This window comes from Bubalus bubalis, chromosome 2, assembly GCF_019923935.1.
Source record: "Bubalus bubalis isolate 160015118507 breed Murrah chromosome 2, NDDB_SH_1, whole genome shotgun sequence".
NCBI classification, from domain to species: domain Eukaryota; kingdom Metazoa; phylum Chordata; class Mammalia; order Artiodactyla; family Bovidae; genus Bubalus; species Bubalus bubalis.
This window is the reverse complement of record NC_059158.1, coordinates 185,174,065-185,192,827: the sequence shown is the minus strand read 5'-3', so window position 1 is coordinate 185,192,827 and position 18,763 is coordinate 185,174,065. Positions and strand designations below refer to the sequence as shown.

Genomic DNA, 18,763 nt, shown 5'->3' with positions numbered 1-18,763 from the left:
ATCAATCACGACGGCTCACGGCTTCCTATCTTCATCTTTCTCACCCACCCCTTCCTTTTTCCTCCCCGCAGCCACTCGGCAGCCGGGACCCTGAGAACCTTGCAGGGTGATGCTTGTAAACGCCTCCCTCCCGGCTGCACACCACCACCAGATGCCTCTTCCTAAAATACCACGACTCTGCCAGCCTCCTCCAATTTCCACCTGCCCTGTCAAAAATCTAACTTGGCTCCATGCTGTCCCAGATCAAATGCAAACTCCTTAGCTTAGCAACTCAGGCACTCCACAACTCCTTCCTGAGACCGAGGCTCCCCCACCCCGGCCATGCACTCTGCAGTTGGTCCCCAAACTCGCCAGGTGACTGTCACCCTGACCTCTGCTCTTGTTCCAGGCCCCTGCACCCCACCCCTTCTTCTCCACCTGGTCATGGTCTCTCCGGGCCTCAACCCACCCCGTCGCCACCAAGGCTGCCTGGTGTGGTCAGCAGGGTGTGGAACAGGCAGTGGACTGCAAGGCAAGCCCGCAGGGATGGACAGACGCGTGACCCACTGAGTCTCTCTTACTACTTCCTTCCGGCTGCACTTAGCTTTCTGGATGCACCTGGCCTCCCCTACTGGACCCGAGCATGGGGATCAGGGCAATTCGTGTCCTTACTGTGGAGGGCACAGGACAAAGCAAACGATAAGCACGGCGACCATGCACTGTGCGCCAAGCATGGGTTAAGCATGTTACAATGTCCACCTCTTTCTCCCCGGATCCCTATAAAATGCGGCTCTCGCTCTGCCTGTTGAAGGAGAGTACGATCCTCGCTTCGGTCACATACTGAGTTGCAGAAACAGGACTCCTCACCCATCTGCCGAACCCCAGAGCCCATGTCCTGGGGAGCGGCCCCCTTTCAGCGCCCACCACTTGCTCATTCTGCATCTATGAGGCGCTCACCAAGTGCCAGGAGCACCATGGGAGGTGTGGGTTCTTGGTGGGACCCAAACAGACAGGTGTCTGCCCTCGAGGAGCTCACAGGCTCACAGGTGTGGCAGAAGGCACGGACTCCGTTCACGGGGGGCTCCACCGGGTACAGACCAGGTATCTAGAGCCCGAGACACAGCATCAGGCCACGGCACCATGTGGTATCTGAAGCACACAGCGCCTGGTCCGCTGCGGTGGAGCAGAGCCTCAGACCCTGCCAGCGACGTGCTTTGTTCAAGACACAGCCCAAAGCCAAACAAACTTCATATCTGCCTTCACCAGGCTGGAAAGAGTAGAGGAAAGGGATCTACCTCGGAAACCAGAAAACTTGGTTCCTCCACTTAGTAGCTACGGACAGACGAACCACTCACCCCTCTGACGCCCATCTGTTACATGGCGACAGCAGTAGCCATGATGCATGTTCATTATGTGCCGGAAAGCATCTGAAGAGTATTATCTCATTTAATCCTCATAAAAGCCTTACGAGGAGGTACTGTTATCCCAAAGGCTGTCTGGCTCCTAAGTCTGCATGCGATGCTGCCTCCCTCCTAAGACTGGATGGACCTTCCTGGTGGGGCTGCTGCAAGAGGGCCAGAGCTCCCGCAGCAGGCAAGCCTCCACCTCCTCACCCCAGAGACCTGATCTCTAAAAGCCTAAATTCAGAAATGGCATGGCTCTTACTGATCTTTTTTTTTTAATTTGGCTGCACCGGGATCTTAGTTGCAGCTCTTGGGATCTTGAATCTTCATTGCAGTGTGCAGGATCTTTAGTTGCGGCATTGTGGCTCAGCTGGAAAAGAATCCACCTGCAATGCGGGAGACCTGGGTTCGATCCCTGGGTTGGGAAAATCCCCTGGAGAAGGAAAAAGGATACCTACTCCAGTATTCTGGCCTGGTTAATTCCATGGATGCAAAGAGTCTGATACAACTGAGTGACTTCCACTTCACCATCTCTTAGCTGCAGCTCGTGGGATCTACCTGACCAGGGATGGAACCCAGGCCCCCTGCCTTGGGACTGTGGAGTCTTAGCCCCTGGACCACCAGCCAAGTCCCTCGCCGGTCTTATGCCAAGTGTGTTCGTGGGTGAGCCTGCACACTTTGGACGTCCATGCCCCACTCTCTCACTGGCAGGATCCACCACAAGGAAAAATGGGACCAGAGTCTGTACTGGGATCCCTGCTGCTCGCCGTTTCTTAGGAACCGAGTGAATGTTCAGCACAGGGGAGGGTGGACCCACACCCGAGTCCCAGACCCACCACTCACACCAGTCACTCAACCTCTCCAGCATCCATCCAGGGATGAGGCAAGACCTAAGTCAGGTTTCTGGATGACGGCAGATCCTCAATCAGAGGTCACTGCCCAGAAGAGAAGGGCTGGATTTCCATGGCACAAGGTTACCTTCCCCGCTGGGAGAGCTTCCGGTCTGCAGGGGACAGACCATGGGGCCAGTGCCATCTCAAGGGCGGGTGCACACCCCAAGGCCAGGGCTGAAGCCTGGCACAAGCTCCAACCTTCTCTTAAGTCTCCCACATCATCTCATGCAAGTGTGTTCGCAGCTATACTAATCAAGGCTCTGCTTCCTTAAACTTCAGGTAAGAGCGACATGCCTCCCGGCCAACTAATGCAAGCTGTGAAGGCGTGCGCCCGTCTGTCTTGTTCACTGGACGATCCTGTCCCCAGTACACAAAACAGCACAGAGAAAGCCCCTCATACACATGCTGCATACGGTGTATTAATCTTACCTGTTAGCTTCCAGCACCCCCTCACACCCCACTCTGCTTGATGGCATGCATTTCCCTGTCTAAGAAGCAAGAGTCTCAATGTTCAAAGGACCTGCCCAGCCACCATTTCCCTGTGCGGCCAGTCATCTGTCCCCTCCCCTCCCCCAGGGGACATAAAAGAATAGGACTTCCGGGTTATAAACAGGAATATCTGCTTCAGTCAGATGGTTTAGCATCTCCTTCACCTCAAGCCAACTGATCAACCATGGGCCACTTTTTTGAAGGATTCCGCCAAAGAACATCCAGCTGGGTTGAAATGAACAAGGCTGTATATACATGTGGGGTCTGAGTATGGTTTCCCCTTGTCACAGTACAACAGGCTTCTCCTCTCCTCTCCTGTCAGGCCAAACCATGTGGGAGCTGGAAGGACAACTCCGGAGGGGGCCCGGCCCGTCCCTGCATGCTGCAGCCCCACCACCCAGCACCAGAATCATAACTCTAAATTAAACTCTACATTAGAAGTTAGAGCTGGGCAAGGAAAAGTGCTCTGTAACTATAAAGCACTTACAATAGTGAGATTATTACCTGCTAAGAGAATGCAAAGAAATTCTATTTGCCTATGCATTTATAACTGATGCCAACAAAAATCATGGCATTTTCTTCAAAGTCCAAAGTATTTTAGATTCTCAAACTGCTATTTCCTTCTAAGTTAGATAACTGAGAACTAGCTGGTTTCTCTACCATCAAACCTACTGAAAATAAAAAACACAATGGTCTTAATTAATTTACCTATTATGCAACCCTCCACCACCATTTCTGCCCTATCCCAACTGGTCTATGTTGGTTTATTTGTCAGAATATTCAGGCAGGGAAGAAACTGAACAATAAGCAGTCAGAAATTACTTACAAGCCTAGGGGGATACTAAGAACAAGTTATTAAGACCATGAGAATGAAATCCAAATGGCTAAGTTCAAGACACGCCCCAAAAGGGAACACTCTGAGCTATTTCCTTCAGTGCCAGGTACTGTTCTAGGCCCCAGGGATATAGACAGGCAAAACAAAAGACAAAACTCCCTGCCCTGAGAGAGTTCACGTCAAGTAAGCCTGCATCACATCATCATCAGTTTCACTATGAAACGATATCCCTGTGCAAACAACCAGGACCGCGTCAGTAGCCAGTAAGTGCTGCTCCCCCCTCCCCATATCTGAATGACCATCCTCACTGTTTTCTAAACAGTGTCCTTCACATCCTCAACACACAAGCAGCCTGGGACAATGGGAAGGATGCAGTTAGAGCCCTCTGTCAACTAAACAGCATCTTTAGTTAAGTTATCCCACTGTATGAACCCCAGCTTCTTCACGTGTAAAATGGGGATAGTAACTGCCTCACAAGGCCCTGGGTGGGTTAAGGGCCTGGCATCTAGTAGCCCCACCCACCCTTCCAGAAAAGAAGGCCTTTTCCTGACACTCCTCCAATGATCCTTTCAGATTATCTAAGACCCAAATACAGGATGCTCAGAAGCCTCAAGTATCATCCGGTCCCTTCTGGGTCACTACAGGCATCCTTCCATCACCTCTGTGGCTCAGGCCAAGGCAAGATGCTCCCCACTGCACCCGACCCCCAAACAGCAAGAGATGCTGCCGTGAGCAGGTCCACTGGCCACGCCAACCCTCCTCCCCGCCTCTGCCCTAACAGCAAATGTACAAAACCTCCCTCCGAGTCCTCACCCAAAACTGTCCTGGAGAAGTCCTTCCCCACCCAGGCCTGGGGTTGGGCCACCTCCCCTGCAGTCAGTTCTCCACCGATGCTATCGGAGAAGGCCAATCACAAGGGCCACGTTTTTCATCATCACCATACAGGAAGGCGTTAAGAAAAAACCGAGCTGCTCTGAATTAGTCACCCTAGTTCAGCAGCAACATCTCTTCCTTAAACAAGGAACCGAGAGCCTCAAAACCCTTTGGGGCCCAAAGTCCACATGCAAACATCTGCCTGCCCCCAGCCTGAACACTCAGTCCACTCGCCCAAGGCTCCTCGGCGACTTGAGGCAGAAGCCCTCTGGCCCTTCCAATCTGGGTGCTGGGCCTGCCCGGCAAGAAGGTTCCAAAAGTGGAGGGCTGGCCGATGGGGGGCCTAGGTGAAACCTCGGCAGCGCCGAGCAGCTGCCTTCATTACCAAAACAAACAGCAGAGCGGAGCCAGCGGCGGCTCACCTGGTCCGAGGCACCTCCATAATCTGCAGTTCCAACCTTCACGAGTTGACAGTTGAGGGGGAAAGGGAGGCTGCGTCTGCAGGGGTGCATCGTGTCCGGGCCGTCTGCTGGCCTCGGAGCCCGGGGGGGCCCCCCAAAGGCGGCGGCCTCACAAGGGCGATTGTGCGCTCATCCCCGGCCCCGCGGCTCCCCCGCCCTCACCCCTCGGCTCGCGCGCACACCCCAGGCGCCCTGCGGACCCCGACAGAGCGCTCCGCTAGTCCCGCGCCCCCCGGCGCCCAGGTGGCGGTCGCGAGGGACGGCCCGCGGGGCGCCGCGCTGCCTTCCGGACACACTGATGCCCGCCCTGCCCTCGCCCGCTCGCTGCCAGGAGCACCGCGCAACCCCGGGATCGCGTCCCCACCCAGGCCGGGGGGCGCCCTTCGTTTCCCACTGGCGGCAAGGAGGGCGCACCCCGGGAGGAGGTGAGAGGACCACCTGGGTCAGGGGCCCCCGGGCGGGGGAGGGGGGCCCAAGCCCAGGACAGAGTGGGGCCGACGCAGGCCGGGCGGTGAGAAGTCCGGGGAAGGGGGACGGCGGGCGCGGAGGGGGTGACGTCCGGGCGAGGGCCCGGAGCGCAGGAGTGCGGTCCAGACTTGAGACCGCGGAGGGAGGAGACGAGCCAGGCTGAGGCCGCGGAGCGGAGGGGAGCAAATGCGGGCTAGAGCCATGGAGAAGGAGCGAACGGGGGTCCGGACTGAGGCCATGGAGAAGGGGGAGAGAGGGGGACAGAGGCCATGGAAAAGAGGGGACGGGGGACAGAGGCCATGGAAAAGGGGGCAGAGGCCATGGAGAAGGGGAGAACTGGGGGTCCGGACAGAGGCCACGGAGAAGGGAGGACGGAAGACTGAGGCCATGGAGAAGGGGACACGGGGACAGAGGCCTAGCCTGGGCTGGAAGAGGAAGAAGCGACAGCCCAGCCTGGGCCGGAGGCACAGGGGATGGGGGCCTAGGCCGGGCCGGTCCGGGGGGAAGAGGGACCACGCCTGGGTCTCCGAAGGGGGTGCCCGGCCGGGACCACGGGTCCAGAAGGGTCTGGCCCGGGCTACGAGAGAGCGCAGCCTGGACTCGGACGTGGAGTCCAGCTAGAAGCAGGGGCGGGGGCCGGGGTCGCCCCCAGCCGGGCCCCCTCCCGAGAGCCGGAGGGGGTCCCCCCGGGCTCCGGGCGCGCCCCTCCCCCACTCGGGGAGCCCACCCTCAGCGGGCCGGGCCGGGCGGCGGGAGGGGTCCGAGCCCCGGCGGGGCCCCGGGCTGGGGCGGGGGCCATCAGGCCTTTACCATGGCGGCGGCGGCGGCGGCGGCGTCGGCGCTCCCGGTCCCGGCGTCTGTGGCTCTCCCCCCCGCAGCAGGGCCCGGCGCTTCCACTTCCCCGGGTGCCCGAGAGTGAACATCCGGGTCAGCGCCCCCTCCCCCCGCGCCGAGCCGCCGCCGCCGCCGCCTTCCTTCCTTCCCCGCCCCGGCCCGGCCTGGGCCCGCCCCCCACGCAGCCGGCTGTCGGCCAATGAGCGCGCAAGGCCTCGGCGATCGCCAAGTATGGAGCGCGGCGAGGGGGGGCGGGGCCCCAAACGCGGAAGCGAGGGGCGGGGCTGCGAGGGGCGGGGCCTGTTGAGGGGCGGAGCCTGTTGAGGGGCGGGTCCTGCGGGCGGGGATGCGGAAGGCGCTGGGACCCTGAGCGGTCAGCCGCCACCCCCACTGCGCTGCACGCGCTCGCCCCTGCGGCGCGCCCGGAACTGGTGCGGCCCGCCGGGAGACACGGCGGGGCCAGCGATCCCCGAGTGCAACCCCCGCGCTGCCGCTTTTTGCTGCGTGTGGGACCTGCAGCCAGTCGCTGCGAAAACCGGGCCTCGGGCCACGTTCCTCTCTGAGCAGCCAGCACACACCGAGCGTGGGGTGCGGCCCCGAAGATAGCAGGGATGAAAGGGACATAACGATCTTTCCCCTGCTCCGAGGATGCTGTCAGCACCACCCAGGCAGAAATGAGAAAATCCGGCACGAGAAACGTCACATGTTAAGAGGAGCGCCCGCCCATTTGCCCAGGGGGGCTTCTTCATTCCGCACAGGGACTCAAATGTTCTTTTCTCTTCGCTCAACAAGTATTTACGCTTGATCTAGAAGTCAGGAGGCCTGGGACGCTAGCCCCGCTAGTAATAACTGTTCTCCCTAGCTTGCTCTCTCTCTCTCTTTTGTAAGATGCAAATCAGGCCACTGGTGAGGGGATTATAAACTACAGAACATTGTACAAATGACAGGAATGGGCACCACCAGCCAGGCCATGACAGCCCGCCCCGTCCTCAGGTATAGCTCACAGTCAAGTAAAAACAGCCACTGGCATTGAAAGTGACCCAGATAAGTCCCCCAAGAATGATTCAGACCTGTATTAAGAGGATTCAGACAAGGGCGTGGCGTTTAGGAATTTTCTCTTGGTATTTATTGAGCATCTACTGTCTACCAAGCCCTGCTCTAGGCTCTTAAGGATAGAGCAATGGACAAAACGTTTCCTGTTGCAGAGTTTAAACAAGGGAGGGGAGACAACTAGGTACTAAGTAAAAATGGAGATGTGGAGGAAAATCAGAGTGAGGGAACCAGCATCAGATCAGCAAAAGTGGGGCCAAGGAAGGCCTAACTTGTTTTAAAACTAATTTTTATTGCAAGAGACCTGGGTTCGATCCCTGGGTCAGGAAGATCCCCTGGAGAAGGGAATGGCTACCCACTCCAGTATTCTTGCCTGGAGAATCCCATGGACAGAGGTGGGCTACAGTCCGTGGGGTCACAAAGAGTCAGATAAGACTGTGCGAATAACCCTTCTTAGTTGCTTTACAATGTTGTATTAGTTTATACTGTACAGCAAAGTGAATCAGCTATACGTATACATATATCCCTTCTCTTTTGGATTTCTGGAAGGCCTAACATTTGATCAGAGGGAGGTAGAAGGAACAGCAAGGGCAAAGTCCGAAAGAGGACAGTCCCTGGTGTGTTTGTGGCACAAGGAGGTGGAAATGGGTGGCTCAGATTGAACACGGGGAGAGAGGCAGGAGCTGAGTGAGGTCAGAGAGGTGCAGGGCAGGGACAGGATTTGGCCTGGCCTTTCAAGGGATGGGGAGACTGCTGTGTCCTGAATGGACTGTAGGGGGACTAGGGCCATTGGAAAGCCCTTTCTGTATGAAAGGCATTTGTTATTTATTTCAAAAGCACTTATATGGGACTTCCTGTGTGATGGGCACTCTTATGCACTCTACAAATAACGACTCATTTAATCCTCATAACGGAGGCCTGGGGAGATAAACCCTAGGTCACACAGCAGAGAGACGCAACTCTGGGCATGAGAAGAAAGGAGTCAGGATGATGCTAAGATTTTCAGCTTGATCAGCACCAGAAGGATTTGCCATTTATTGATCTGTGGAAGGTTGGGGGGGTGGTGGAGCAGAAGTCTGAGTATTTTGGTTTTCTTTTTTTTTTTTTTTGAGGGGTTGGCTAGTAAGAATCAGTCTGGGGTAAGTTATGTTTGAGTTGCCTTTCAGAGGTTTAAATAGAGATGTCAAGTAGTCAGATATGAAAGTTTGGAGTTGGTGATAAATTGATGAGAAGTGTCAGCTAATAAATGATATTTTGAGGTACTTAAATGCATAAAACACCTAGGTGAGCTGACTTACTTAGGAGGTGAACATAGAGAGAAGTGAGTGAGTCTACACTCATGACCCCAGGTCTGATCACATCACTCTCCTGCTCAAAAACCTTTGAAAGTTAAGTTCACTCATAATAAGAGGGCCTGGAAACCAACCCAGAACTCAGGGACAGGCTAATCCATCCCTCTCACGTGGCCCCATTTCTGCTGCGTTCTTGACTGTCTGGCATCCTCAGTTTGCCTGTAGCCCTGTTCCCTCAACATTTCGGCCTGCCTGGGAGTCATCCCGCTGACCTTTGCCCCTCTTATTCTCTGCATCAGTTTGTCCTATTAACTGGCAGATTCTTTTGTGTTTCATAGCTTAGCTCCTAAGACAGAATCCAGTTAACTCAACTCATCTTTTAATAATGACAGTTCGTTGGTCAGGTCACTGGCCAGCTCCACAGACTGGCTGCCCACAGATCAGAGCCCACCCCTTAACCAGTCATCTGTTGCTATGAACATGGGGGCATGTGGCATTAAGCAGCTACTTTTGAGGGGCTGTGGGTAGGAGGCAAATTCCATCATTACTTTTGGTACTGTTTCTTCTTTCCTCGTGTCATAGTCTTCCACCTGCCATACCTCCTTTACCCCTCTCTTTTCTTCTTGGCCAACCCTGGTTAAACTCAGCTCTTCCCCTCCTCTCTGCCTGCATCAGAATATCTGAACACCGATGGAAAATTAAAAGTGACAGGCATCATTTTACGTTGATGTCCACTAGTTTCAAATGAGCCCTCAAACCTGCCTAGCCTTCCTGCTGTATTTTCCTGCTGTATTTGGTTCCCACACTCCATGAGGACGATTTTTCAGTCTTCTTTCTTTGTCCTTTTCTCATCTTTCACTCCAAGCAGATGAGCTGGTGTCTTACTTCACAGACATGATGGAGTTAGACAGAAACCTTCTCCTCTACCAACAATTCTGCATCTTCCCTATGTTCTCTTCCTTCCCTGATTTTTAAATTAAAGTTGTTTCTTGGAAGAAAAACTATGACAAAGCTAGACAGCCCATTAAAAAGTAGAGACATAACTTACTAACAAAGGTCCATATAGTCAAAGTTGTGGGTTTTCCCAGTAGTCATGTACAGATGTGACATTTGGCCCATAAAAAAGGCTGAGCACTGAAAAATTGATGCTTTTGAATGGTGGTGCTGGAGAAGACTCTTGAGAGTCCCTTGGACTTCAAGAAGATCAACCCAGTCAATCCCAAAGGAAATCAACCCTGAATATTCATTAGAAGGACTGATGCTGAAGCTGAAGCTCCAATACTTTGGCCACCTGATGCGAAGAACCGACTCATTGGAAAGACTCTGATGCTGTGAAAGATTGAGAACAGGAGAAAGGGGCAAAAAAGGATGAGATGGCTGGCTGACATCACCAACTCAATGGACATGAGTCCGAGCATACCCTGAGAGATAGCGAAGGACAGGGAAGCTTGGCGTGCTGCAGACACAACTGAGTGACTGAACAGCAACAGTTGATTTACAATATTGTATTAGGGAAATATTCTGGTGGCCTGGGGGTTAGGACTCTGCACTTCTACTGCAAGGGGTTTGAGTTCAATCCCTAGTCAGGGAACTAAGATACCAGAAGCCATGCAACATGGTCAAAAACAAAAAACAACAACAACAAGACATGTTTTTAGTTTCAGGTACACAGCAAGGTGATTTATTATATATGCGTTTTTTCAATTCTTTTCTTTTATAGGTTAGTACAAGGTATTGAATATGGTTCCAAGTGCTTTTTAAAAAATTCACTTAAGTATAGTTGCTTCACTGTGTTGTCTTAATTATTGCTCTACTGCAAAGTGACTCAGATGTATATATGTGTGTGTATATACACACACACACACACACACACACCCTTTTTCATATTCATTTCCGTTATGGTTTATCACAGGTTATTGAATATAGTTCTAGGTCCTTTTGCCTTTTTCCCCCAAATATTTTTTTGTTTGCTTTATTTATTTTATTGACATATAGTTGATTTGCAGTATTGTGTTAGTTTCAGGTGTACAGCAAAGGGATCCAGTTTTATATCTGTCTACATATATACATATATCTATACATATACAGATACATATATATATATACATATGGGCTTTCCTCAACGGTAAAGAATCCACCTGCAATATAGGAAACTTGCAGGAGAAATGGGTTCGATCCCCATGTTGGGAAGATCCCCTGGAGGAGGAAATGCAACCCATTCCAGTATTCTTGCCTGGAAAATTCCATGGGCAGAGGAACCTGGCCAGCTACAGTCCATGGGGCCGCAAAGAGCTGGACAAGACTGATCAGCTGAGCAAACAGCAAACAACATCAGACGCATGAAAAGGGCGTTACCCAGAAGTGTGCCCAATGTGGTTTCTTTCTTCCTTCAATTAAGTCTCCACAGCTGGAACTGTCGGGTTAATAAATGCACAGTTGTTGCAAGAGCTGAGACTTGTTTAAAATCACCTCTGATTTTAACAGGCTAGAGCCTGCTTCCTGAGTTGGGGATCTTCTCATTACTAAAAGTGGTTATAGATGTTTTACTGTGTCTTTTGGAGATATAAGAGAACCCTAGAATTAGCCAGCTTTTAAGCCCTCGCTTCTCTGAATTCTGCAGACAAGGAGTTTACACCATATCCCTTGAACATCCTAACTCCATATATTGAAGGTTCAGTGGGATTCAGTTCAAGGATCTTTGTTACCAAGAGTCCCAGGAGGGAAGCAATACCACCTGGTATTTCCATCTCCCCATCACTCAGCTGACTTAGTGGTCTTTTATAGCACTCAAGTCTCCTTCAGACATTTAGTTTGGGTGGAGTGGAGCCCATCCCCAGCTCCCGAGGACAGGAGCCTGATTGGCTGAAGCCAAAGCATAGCCTGGGTTTAGGGCTAGGCCCTTGACCTAATTTGGACCACAATGCTCCCCGCAGAACACTAAACTGAGTGAAGCCGGGGGATGGCTCATCAAGTAAATTTGAGAAATGTAGAAAAAAAGATTCCTGCTTGGGGGAGTCTCTTTTTTTTAAGAACCTCAGTTATTCCATCTCCCCCCAGATAGGTTTTTATTTTTTAATTTTTAAATTAAAATTCTAAAAATTTTTAAAAATTATTTATTATTTACGGCTATGCGGGGTCTTTGTTGCTGCACAGGCTTTTCTCTAACTGCGGATTTGGGGGCTACTCTTCACTGCGGTCACAGGTTTCTCATCGCGGCGGCTTCTCTTGTTGCCGCGCAGGCTCCAGGGTGCATGGGTTTCAGAGGTTGTGGCCCCGGGCTCTAGAGCTCAGCAGTTGTGGTTGTTCACCGGCTTAGTTGCTCCTTGGCCTGTGGGATCTTCCTGGATCAAGGATCCAACCTGTGTCTCCTGCATTGGCAGGCGGATTGTTTTTACCACGGCACCACCAGGGACGCCCCCCTAGATTGCTGAATGAGTCCCTCTCAACTAGATGGTGACTGTGGTTCTAAACATGCCCAAATGTCTCGTATGTTAAAAAAAGAGAAAAAGCCTGCACGGCTTCCTCTAGCCCACCACCCTGTCTCCTGTCTTTCTCAGCTACAGAGAAAGACAGCATGTCCTATCTCCTACCTTCCCTTCTAGTCCGTCACTCCTCCACAGAAATGGCCCTCAGGTCACCCCTTCTTGTCGAATCACATGTGGATGTGTTTCAATTCTCAGCTCCTTGGACTCCCCAGTAATAATTGACACTATTGGTCATTTAAAAAATTAAAAGACGCTGGCTCCTTTTTAAGGAAGGAAAACTATGAAAGCATATTAAAACCTAGAAACCTAGAAAGCATATTAAAAAGCAGAGACATCACTTTGCCAACAAAGGTCCGTCTAGTCAAAGCTATGGTTTTTCTAGTAGTTATGTATGGATGTGAGAGTTGGACTATAAAGAAAGCTGAGCGCCGAAGAATTGATGCTTTTGAACTGTGGTGTTGGAGAAGACTCTTGAGTCCCTTGGACTGCAAGGAGATCCAACCAGTCCATCCTAAAGGAAATCAGTCCTGAATATTCATTGGAAGGACTGATGCTGAAGCTGAAACTCCAATACTTCGGCCACCTGATAGGAAGATCCGACTCATTGGAAAAGACCCTGATGCTGGGAAAAACTGAAGGCAGGAGGAGAAGGGGATGACAGAAGATGAGATGGATGGCATCACCGACTCAATGGACATGCGTTTGAGTGAACTCCGGGAGTTGGTGATGGACAGGGAAGCCTGGCGTGCTGCAGTCCATGGGGTCACAGAGAGTCTGACACGACTGAGCAACTGAACTGAACTGACCTGAACTGGTCAGTCACTGCTTCCTCTTTTTTTTTTGCCACACCACACAGCTTGCAGAATCTCAGTTCCCTGACCAGGAACTGAACCCATGACCCAGTGGTGAAGGCACAGAGTCCCAACTACTGGGCCACCAGGGAATTCCCACTTCTTCCTTCTTGAAGCACTCTGGTCCACAGGCTTCCCTGATATCAGGTAACTCTCCTGGTCTCAGTCCCACCTCTCTGACTGCTCCTTCACTGTTCTTTGCAGACTCTCTACCCTGTAAGTGATGGGGTTCTTGCCTCCTCTGACCTTGCAGCTTCTCCTTAGGCAATCTCACCACACCCATGGCCTGAGTTACCAGCAGGCCTCAGTCATGAGCCCACCCCTGGGGCTGGCAGGATAGGGACCCCATAATGGAGTGGGGGGGACTGTTTCAATGTAACGAGGGGGGACCAGGGTACTATTACCAAAAGAAGAAGAAAGGATGCTGAAGAGTAGAAACACAAAAGACCAGACGGTCACGACAAGCATGCATTCTGGGGTAAGCTCATGCAAATGATCAAAACAGGCCCCTTTTAGGTCTCATAAATTTCTTATCATTGGAATCCTAAGCAGGACTGATTAGAGGTCCGCCAAATGCTGATTTCCTTTGAAGACAGAACATTACGTGGTTTGTAGGGGTGGCAGTCTTGGCTAAACCGCTTAGATCAACTTCTTCCAGCCCTCAGCAGCTTGAAAGTACACAGCAAGAAGCAGCGGTGGGGGCGGGCAGGGGGCGGGAGGTAGACAGACCACTAGCACTCCGGTTCTCTTAAACACACCCCCAAGTCTTCAGCGCTGTGGGGATGCTCTGTCAGAGGATTAGACATCACCTTCTCGGGGCTTTTGTTTTTGCTTTTCTAATAGGTACCTGGGAGAACTCACAGCTGCCTTCTGCTAGAGCAGAACTATTTGTATCCTGACCATCTGTGGGGTCTTGCTCAGAGTTAGAGCAAGGCTTCTCACATGCGGGCCAGCTGTTGGAGTTTTTATTGATACATGCATAGTTGGGAGAATTCATGTTTTGTTTATTAAACTGGCCAGCCAGCCACCCACCAGGCTTGGGATGTCCTCAACAGCGCACCTAAGGCTAACTCTTCAAACCCAGAAGGATGGTCACCTCCTCCTTCGTGTAGTATTCTTTGCCGATCCCCTCGAAAGCTGCGTTTGGGGGCCTCCTTCTCTGTGTTCCCATGGAAACCCTGTTCTTAGGACACCTTTTCATTTGTAATCTGCCCCTACTACTCTCCGGGCTGCCTGAGGCAGGGACCATGGCTCACATCACAGAACAGATCTGGAATATGGTGCCCGTCAAGTGCGAAGCCAGGGAAACACGATTGAGATGGAAACCTGGGTCCCCCACAACTCTTCCAAGGCACTCATCCCTCATTCCAATCAGGCACAAAATGTTCTGAATGAAACTAAACCAGCTGCAGAACTGATGTAGGAGCTGAAAAAAAGGGCAAGACTTTTTCATGTGAAAACCAGTCAAGTGAAAGGCTAGATCAGTGGTCCCCAACCTTTTTGGCCCCAGGGACCAGTTTTGTGGAAGACAATTTTTCCATGGACCCGAGTGGGCGGATGGTTTCAGGATGATTCAAGTGCACTGCGTTTATCGTGCACTTTATTCATATTATTACTATATTGTGATATATAATGAAATAGTATACAGCTCACCATCATGCAGAATCAGTAGGAGCCCTGAGATTGTTTTCCTGCAACTAGATGGTCCCATCTGGAGGCAATGGGGAGCGGCTGTAAATACAGGTGAAGTTTTGCTCACTCATCCACTGCTCACCTCCTGCCATTCAGCCTGGTTCTTAAGGGACCATTGACCGGTACCAGTCCATGGCCTGGGGGTTACAGATCCCTGCTGCTGCTGCTAAGTCACTTCAGTTTTGTCCAACTCTGTGTGACCCCATAGACGGCAGCCACCAGGCTCCCCCGTCCCTGGCAACCCCAGAACACTGGAGTGGGTTGCCATTTCCCTCTCCAATGCATGAAAGTGAAAAGTGAAAGTGAAGTCGCTCAGTTGTGTCCGACTCTTAGTGACCCCATGGACTGCAGCCCACCAGCTAGATCAAAAGACCAAAGCCACAACCGATGGGGAGTAAAATATTTTAAAATACCATTTCAGTTCAGTTCAGTTCAATTGCTCAGTTGTGTCCGACTCTTTGCAACCCCATGAATCACAGCACACCAGGCCTCCCTGTCCATCACCAACTCCCGAAGTTCACTCAAACTCACTTCCATCGAGTCAGTGATGCCATCCAGCCATCTCATCCTCTGTCATCCCCTTCTCCTCCTGCCCACAATCCCTCCTAGCATCAGACTCTTTTCCAGTGAGTCAACTCTTCACATGAGGTGGCCAAAGTATTGGAGCTTCAGCTTTAGCATCAGTCCTTCCAAAGAATACCCAGGACTGATCTCCTTTAGGATAGACTGGTTGGATCTCCTTGTAGTCCAAGGGACTCTCAAGAGTCTTCTCCAATGCCACAGTTCAAAAGCATCAATTCTTCAGCGCTCAGCTTTCTTCACAGTCCAACTCTCACATCCATACATGACCACTGGAAAAACCATAGCTTTGACTAGACGGACCTTTGTTGGCAAAGTAATGTCTCTGCTTTTGAATATGCTATCTAGGTTGGTCATAACTTTCCTTCCAAGGAGTAAACGTCTTTTAATTTCATGGCTACAATCACCATCTGCAGTGCTTTTGGAGCCTAAAAAAATAGTCTGACACTGTTTCCACTGTTTCCCCATCTATTTCCCATGAAGTGATGGGACCAGATGCCATGGTCTTAGTTTTCTGAATGTTGAGCTTTAAGCCAACTTTTTCACTCTCCTCTTTCACTTACCATAACACAAAACACGAAACACTTAGGGATATATTTAATGAAAGATCTGCAAATCCTGGGTACTCTGAAAACTAGGAAACATTGCTGCGGGAAATTAAGTGAAAGTCGCTCAGTTGCATCCAACTCTTTGTGACCCCATGGAGTATACAGTTTATGGGATTCTCCAGGCCAGAACACTGGAGTGGTCAGCCACTCCCTTCTCCAGGGGATCTTCCCAACCCAGGGATCGAACCCAGGTCTCTAGCATCGCAGGAGGATTCCTTACCAGCTGAGCTACCAGGGAAGCCCAGAGGGAAATTAAAGATCTAAATAAATAGATATTGAGCGCTGAAGAATTGATGCTTTTGAACTGTGGTGTTGGAGAAGACTCTTGAGAGTCCCTTGGACTGCAAGGAGATACAACCAGTCCATTCTGAAGGAGATCAGCCCTGGGATTTCTTTGGTAGGAATGATGCTAAAACTGGAACTCCAGTACTTTGGCCACCTCATGCGAAGAGTTGACTCATTGGAAAAGAGTCTGATGCTAGGAGGGATTGTGGGCAGGAGGAGAAGGGGACGACAGAGGATGAGATGGCTGGATGGCATCACTGACTCGATGGACATGAGTCTGAGTGAACTCCGGAGTTGGTGATGGACAGGGAGGCTTGGTGTGCTGCGATTCATGGGGTCGCAAAGAGTCGGACACGACTGAGCGACTGGAGTGAACTGAACTGATACCCTATTCATGCATTGGAAGAAAATATTGTTACGATGTTCATTGTCCCCCAAATAATCCATAGATTCATTGCAATCCAATTCAAAATTCCAGCAAGTTTTTTTTTCTTTAGAAATGAACAAGTTGATTTTAAAATGCATATGGAAATGCAAAGATCTTAGAATCTTGAAAAAGGAAGAAATACATTAAAGGACCTATATTATCTGATTTCAAGACTTACCATAAAGCTGCAGAAATCAGAACGGTGTGGCATTAGCGTAAGCAGAGACACACAGATCAATGGAACAGATTAGTCCAAAAATAGACCTGCGTATAGACAGTCAGTTTTTTTCTTTCTTGTTTTTGGCTATGCTGGGAGGCTTGCAGGCTTGCAGGATCTTAGTTCCCTGACCAGGAATTGAACCCAGGTCCTCAGCAGTGAAAGCATGGAGTCCTAATCAGTAGACTGCCAGGGAATTGCTAACAGTTAAAAGATTTTTGACAACAGTGCCAATGTAATTTAATGGGGAAATAGCAGCATTTTAAACAAATGGTGCTAGAAATAAGTCTTGACCCTTACTGCACGTAAATATTAAAACAAAATGGAATACAGACATAAACATAAAAACTAAAACCTTCAAGCTCCTAGAAGAAAATGTGAGAGAAAATCTTCTCCACATTGCATAGACCAAGGTTTTTTTAGGATACAGAAAGTGCAAGCTAAAAAAAGAAAATAAATTGATAAATTTAATTTGGCCAAAATAAGAAAATTCTGTTTTTCCAAAATAACGTTTTTAAAAAAAGGATTTGACAGCCCTGTGAAGCATTATTTAAATTCATGTAGAATTTTTTAAAAATTTTGGAAAGAAAATAGTATTCTCTCCACTGCATAAGCTTCAACCTTTCTAAGTAAATAAACACACGTATCAGCTTTATTTTTTGTTCAAGTGAACCAATGGCATGCAGACCATGAGAGGACCTTGGTTGAGGTCATTAACTGTTAGGCCCAGGCTAGACATAGTGACCTATTTATCTAAGGCAGACAATACCACTGAGGTCAGAAAGACTCCACATTTTGGCCAAAAAGGAAAGCAAAGGCCAAGGCAGAGAAGCGGTGGTAAATATGTGGTCTGGTAGGTAAAGCGACTGTAAGCGGCGCCAGTGGTAAAGAACTCGCCTCCCAGTGCGGGAGACCTAAGAGACACGGGCTCGATCCCTGGGTTGGGACCATCCCCTGGAGGAAGGCACAGCAACCCGCTCCAGTGTTCTTGCCCAGGAAACCCCATAGACGGAGAAGCCTGGCGAGCTACAGTTCACGGAGTCGCACAAAGTCAGACACGACTGAAGCGACTGAGCTCACAAGTGGAGAAAACGAATCACCAAGTGTAAAGGTAGGCAGACTGAGAGTCAAATGTGAAGGGGAAAACGAAGGGCATGGTGCAACAGGGTGATTTAGATAGAGGTCTGGAACGACGCTAGCGAGGGGACCCGTTTCTAGTATCCATCGTGCCTCCTTCTTCATAACTTAAGGCTGCCGGGAGGGTCAGACATACTTGAGCTAAGATCTTGTAAGGCGTGGCCTGGCTTAAAACCAACCTGAGAAGGAATTCCTTGGTGGTCCAGTGGCTAAGATCCTGCCCTCCCAATGCAAGGGGCCCACGTTTGATCCCTGGCCAGGGAACTAGGTCCCAAATGACCTGACTAAAGATCCTGCATGCCACAACTAAGACCAAGCAGAGTCAAATAAATAAATATTTTATTTAAAAATACGTTAAAAAAACCCTAGGGCTCCCCTGGAGACACAGTGGTAAAGAATCGGCCTGCCAGTGTAGGAGACACAGGTTTGATCCCTGGTCCAGGAGGACCCCATGGAGCAAGTAAGCCCGTGCAGCACAACTGCTGAATCTGTGCTCTGCAGCCCGGGAGCTGCAGCTCTTGAGGCCCAGTGCTCTAGAGCCTGTGCTCCGCAGCAAGAGAAGCCACTGCCCTGAGACGCTAAGAGAGGATCCCCTGCTCACTGCAACTGGACAAGTGCCTGTGCAGCCATGAAGACCCTGCACAGCCAAATAAATAAAAAAACAGCCTACGTGAGAAAACTCTGATCACCAAGGAGTTCTCTTTGTCAGGCACCACTGCCTGGACAACTGGCATGGCAGTTCCTCTGAGCTTTCATCTTGATCTTTATTTGTTCTCCGCCTCACACTACTTACGATTGCTGTAGATACGTGGCACTGCCAGGCTACAGATTCACCTTTTCCATTTCCTCTTCCTGGGCACAAGAGCCGTCTACATTTCCTGGCCTCCCTTGACTTAGGTTGTGGT

The 18,763-nt window shown here is 50.7% G+C and overlaps 1 protein-coding gene across 3 annotated transcripts in view; it reads right to left on the bottom strand.

Annotated features, from left to right (window-relative positions):
- The window catches only part of CAPZB (capping actin protein of muscle Z-line subunit beta), a 140,520-nt gene extending 134,139 nt beyond the window's left edge, over window positions 1-6,381 (bottom strand). For 2 of the 3 annotated variants that reach the window (XM_025278836.3, XM_006068102.4), the window contains exon 1: window positions 4,895-4,999. In XM_025278836.3, the coding sequence (XP_025134621.1) occupies window positions 4,895-4,984 (90 nt within the window). In that variant the 5' untranslated portion in view covers window positions 4,985-4,999. Of the gene's footprint in view, window positions 1-4,894; window positions 5,000-6,211 lie in introns of those variants that run through there. The other variant, XM_025278837.3, reaches the window with a different exon arrangement.
- Window positions 6,382-18,763: the final 12,382 nt, after the last annotated feature.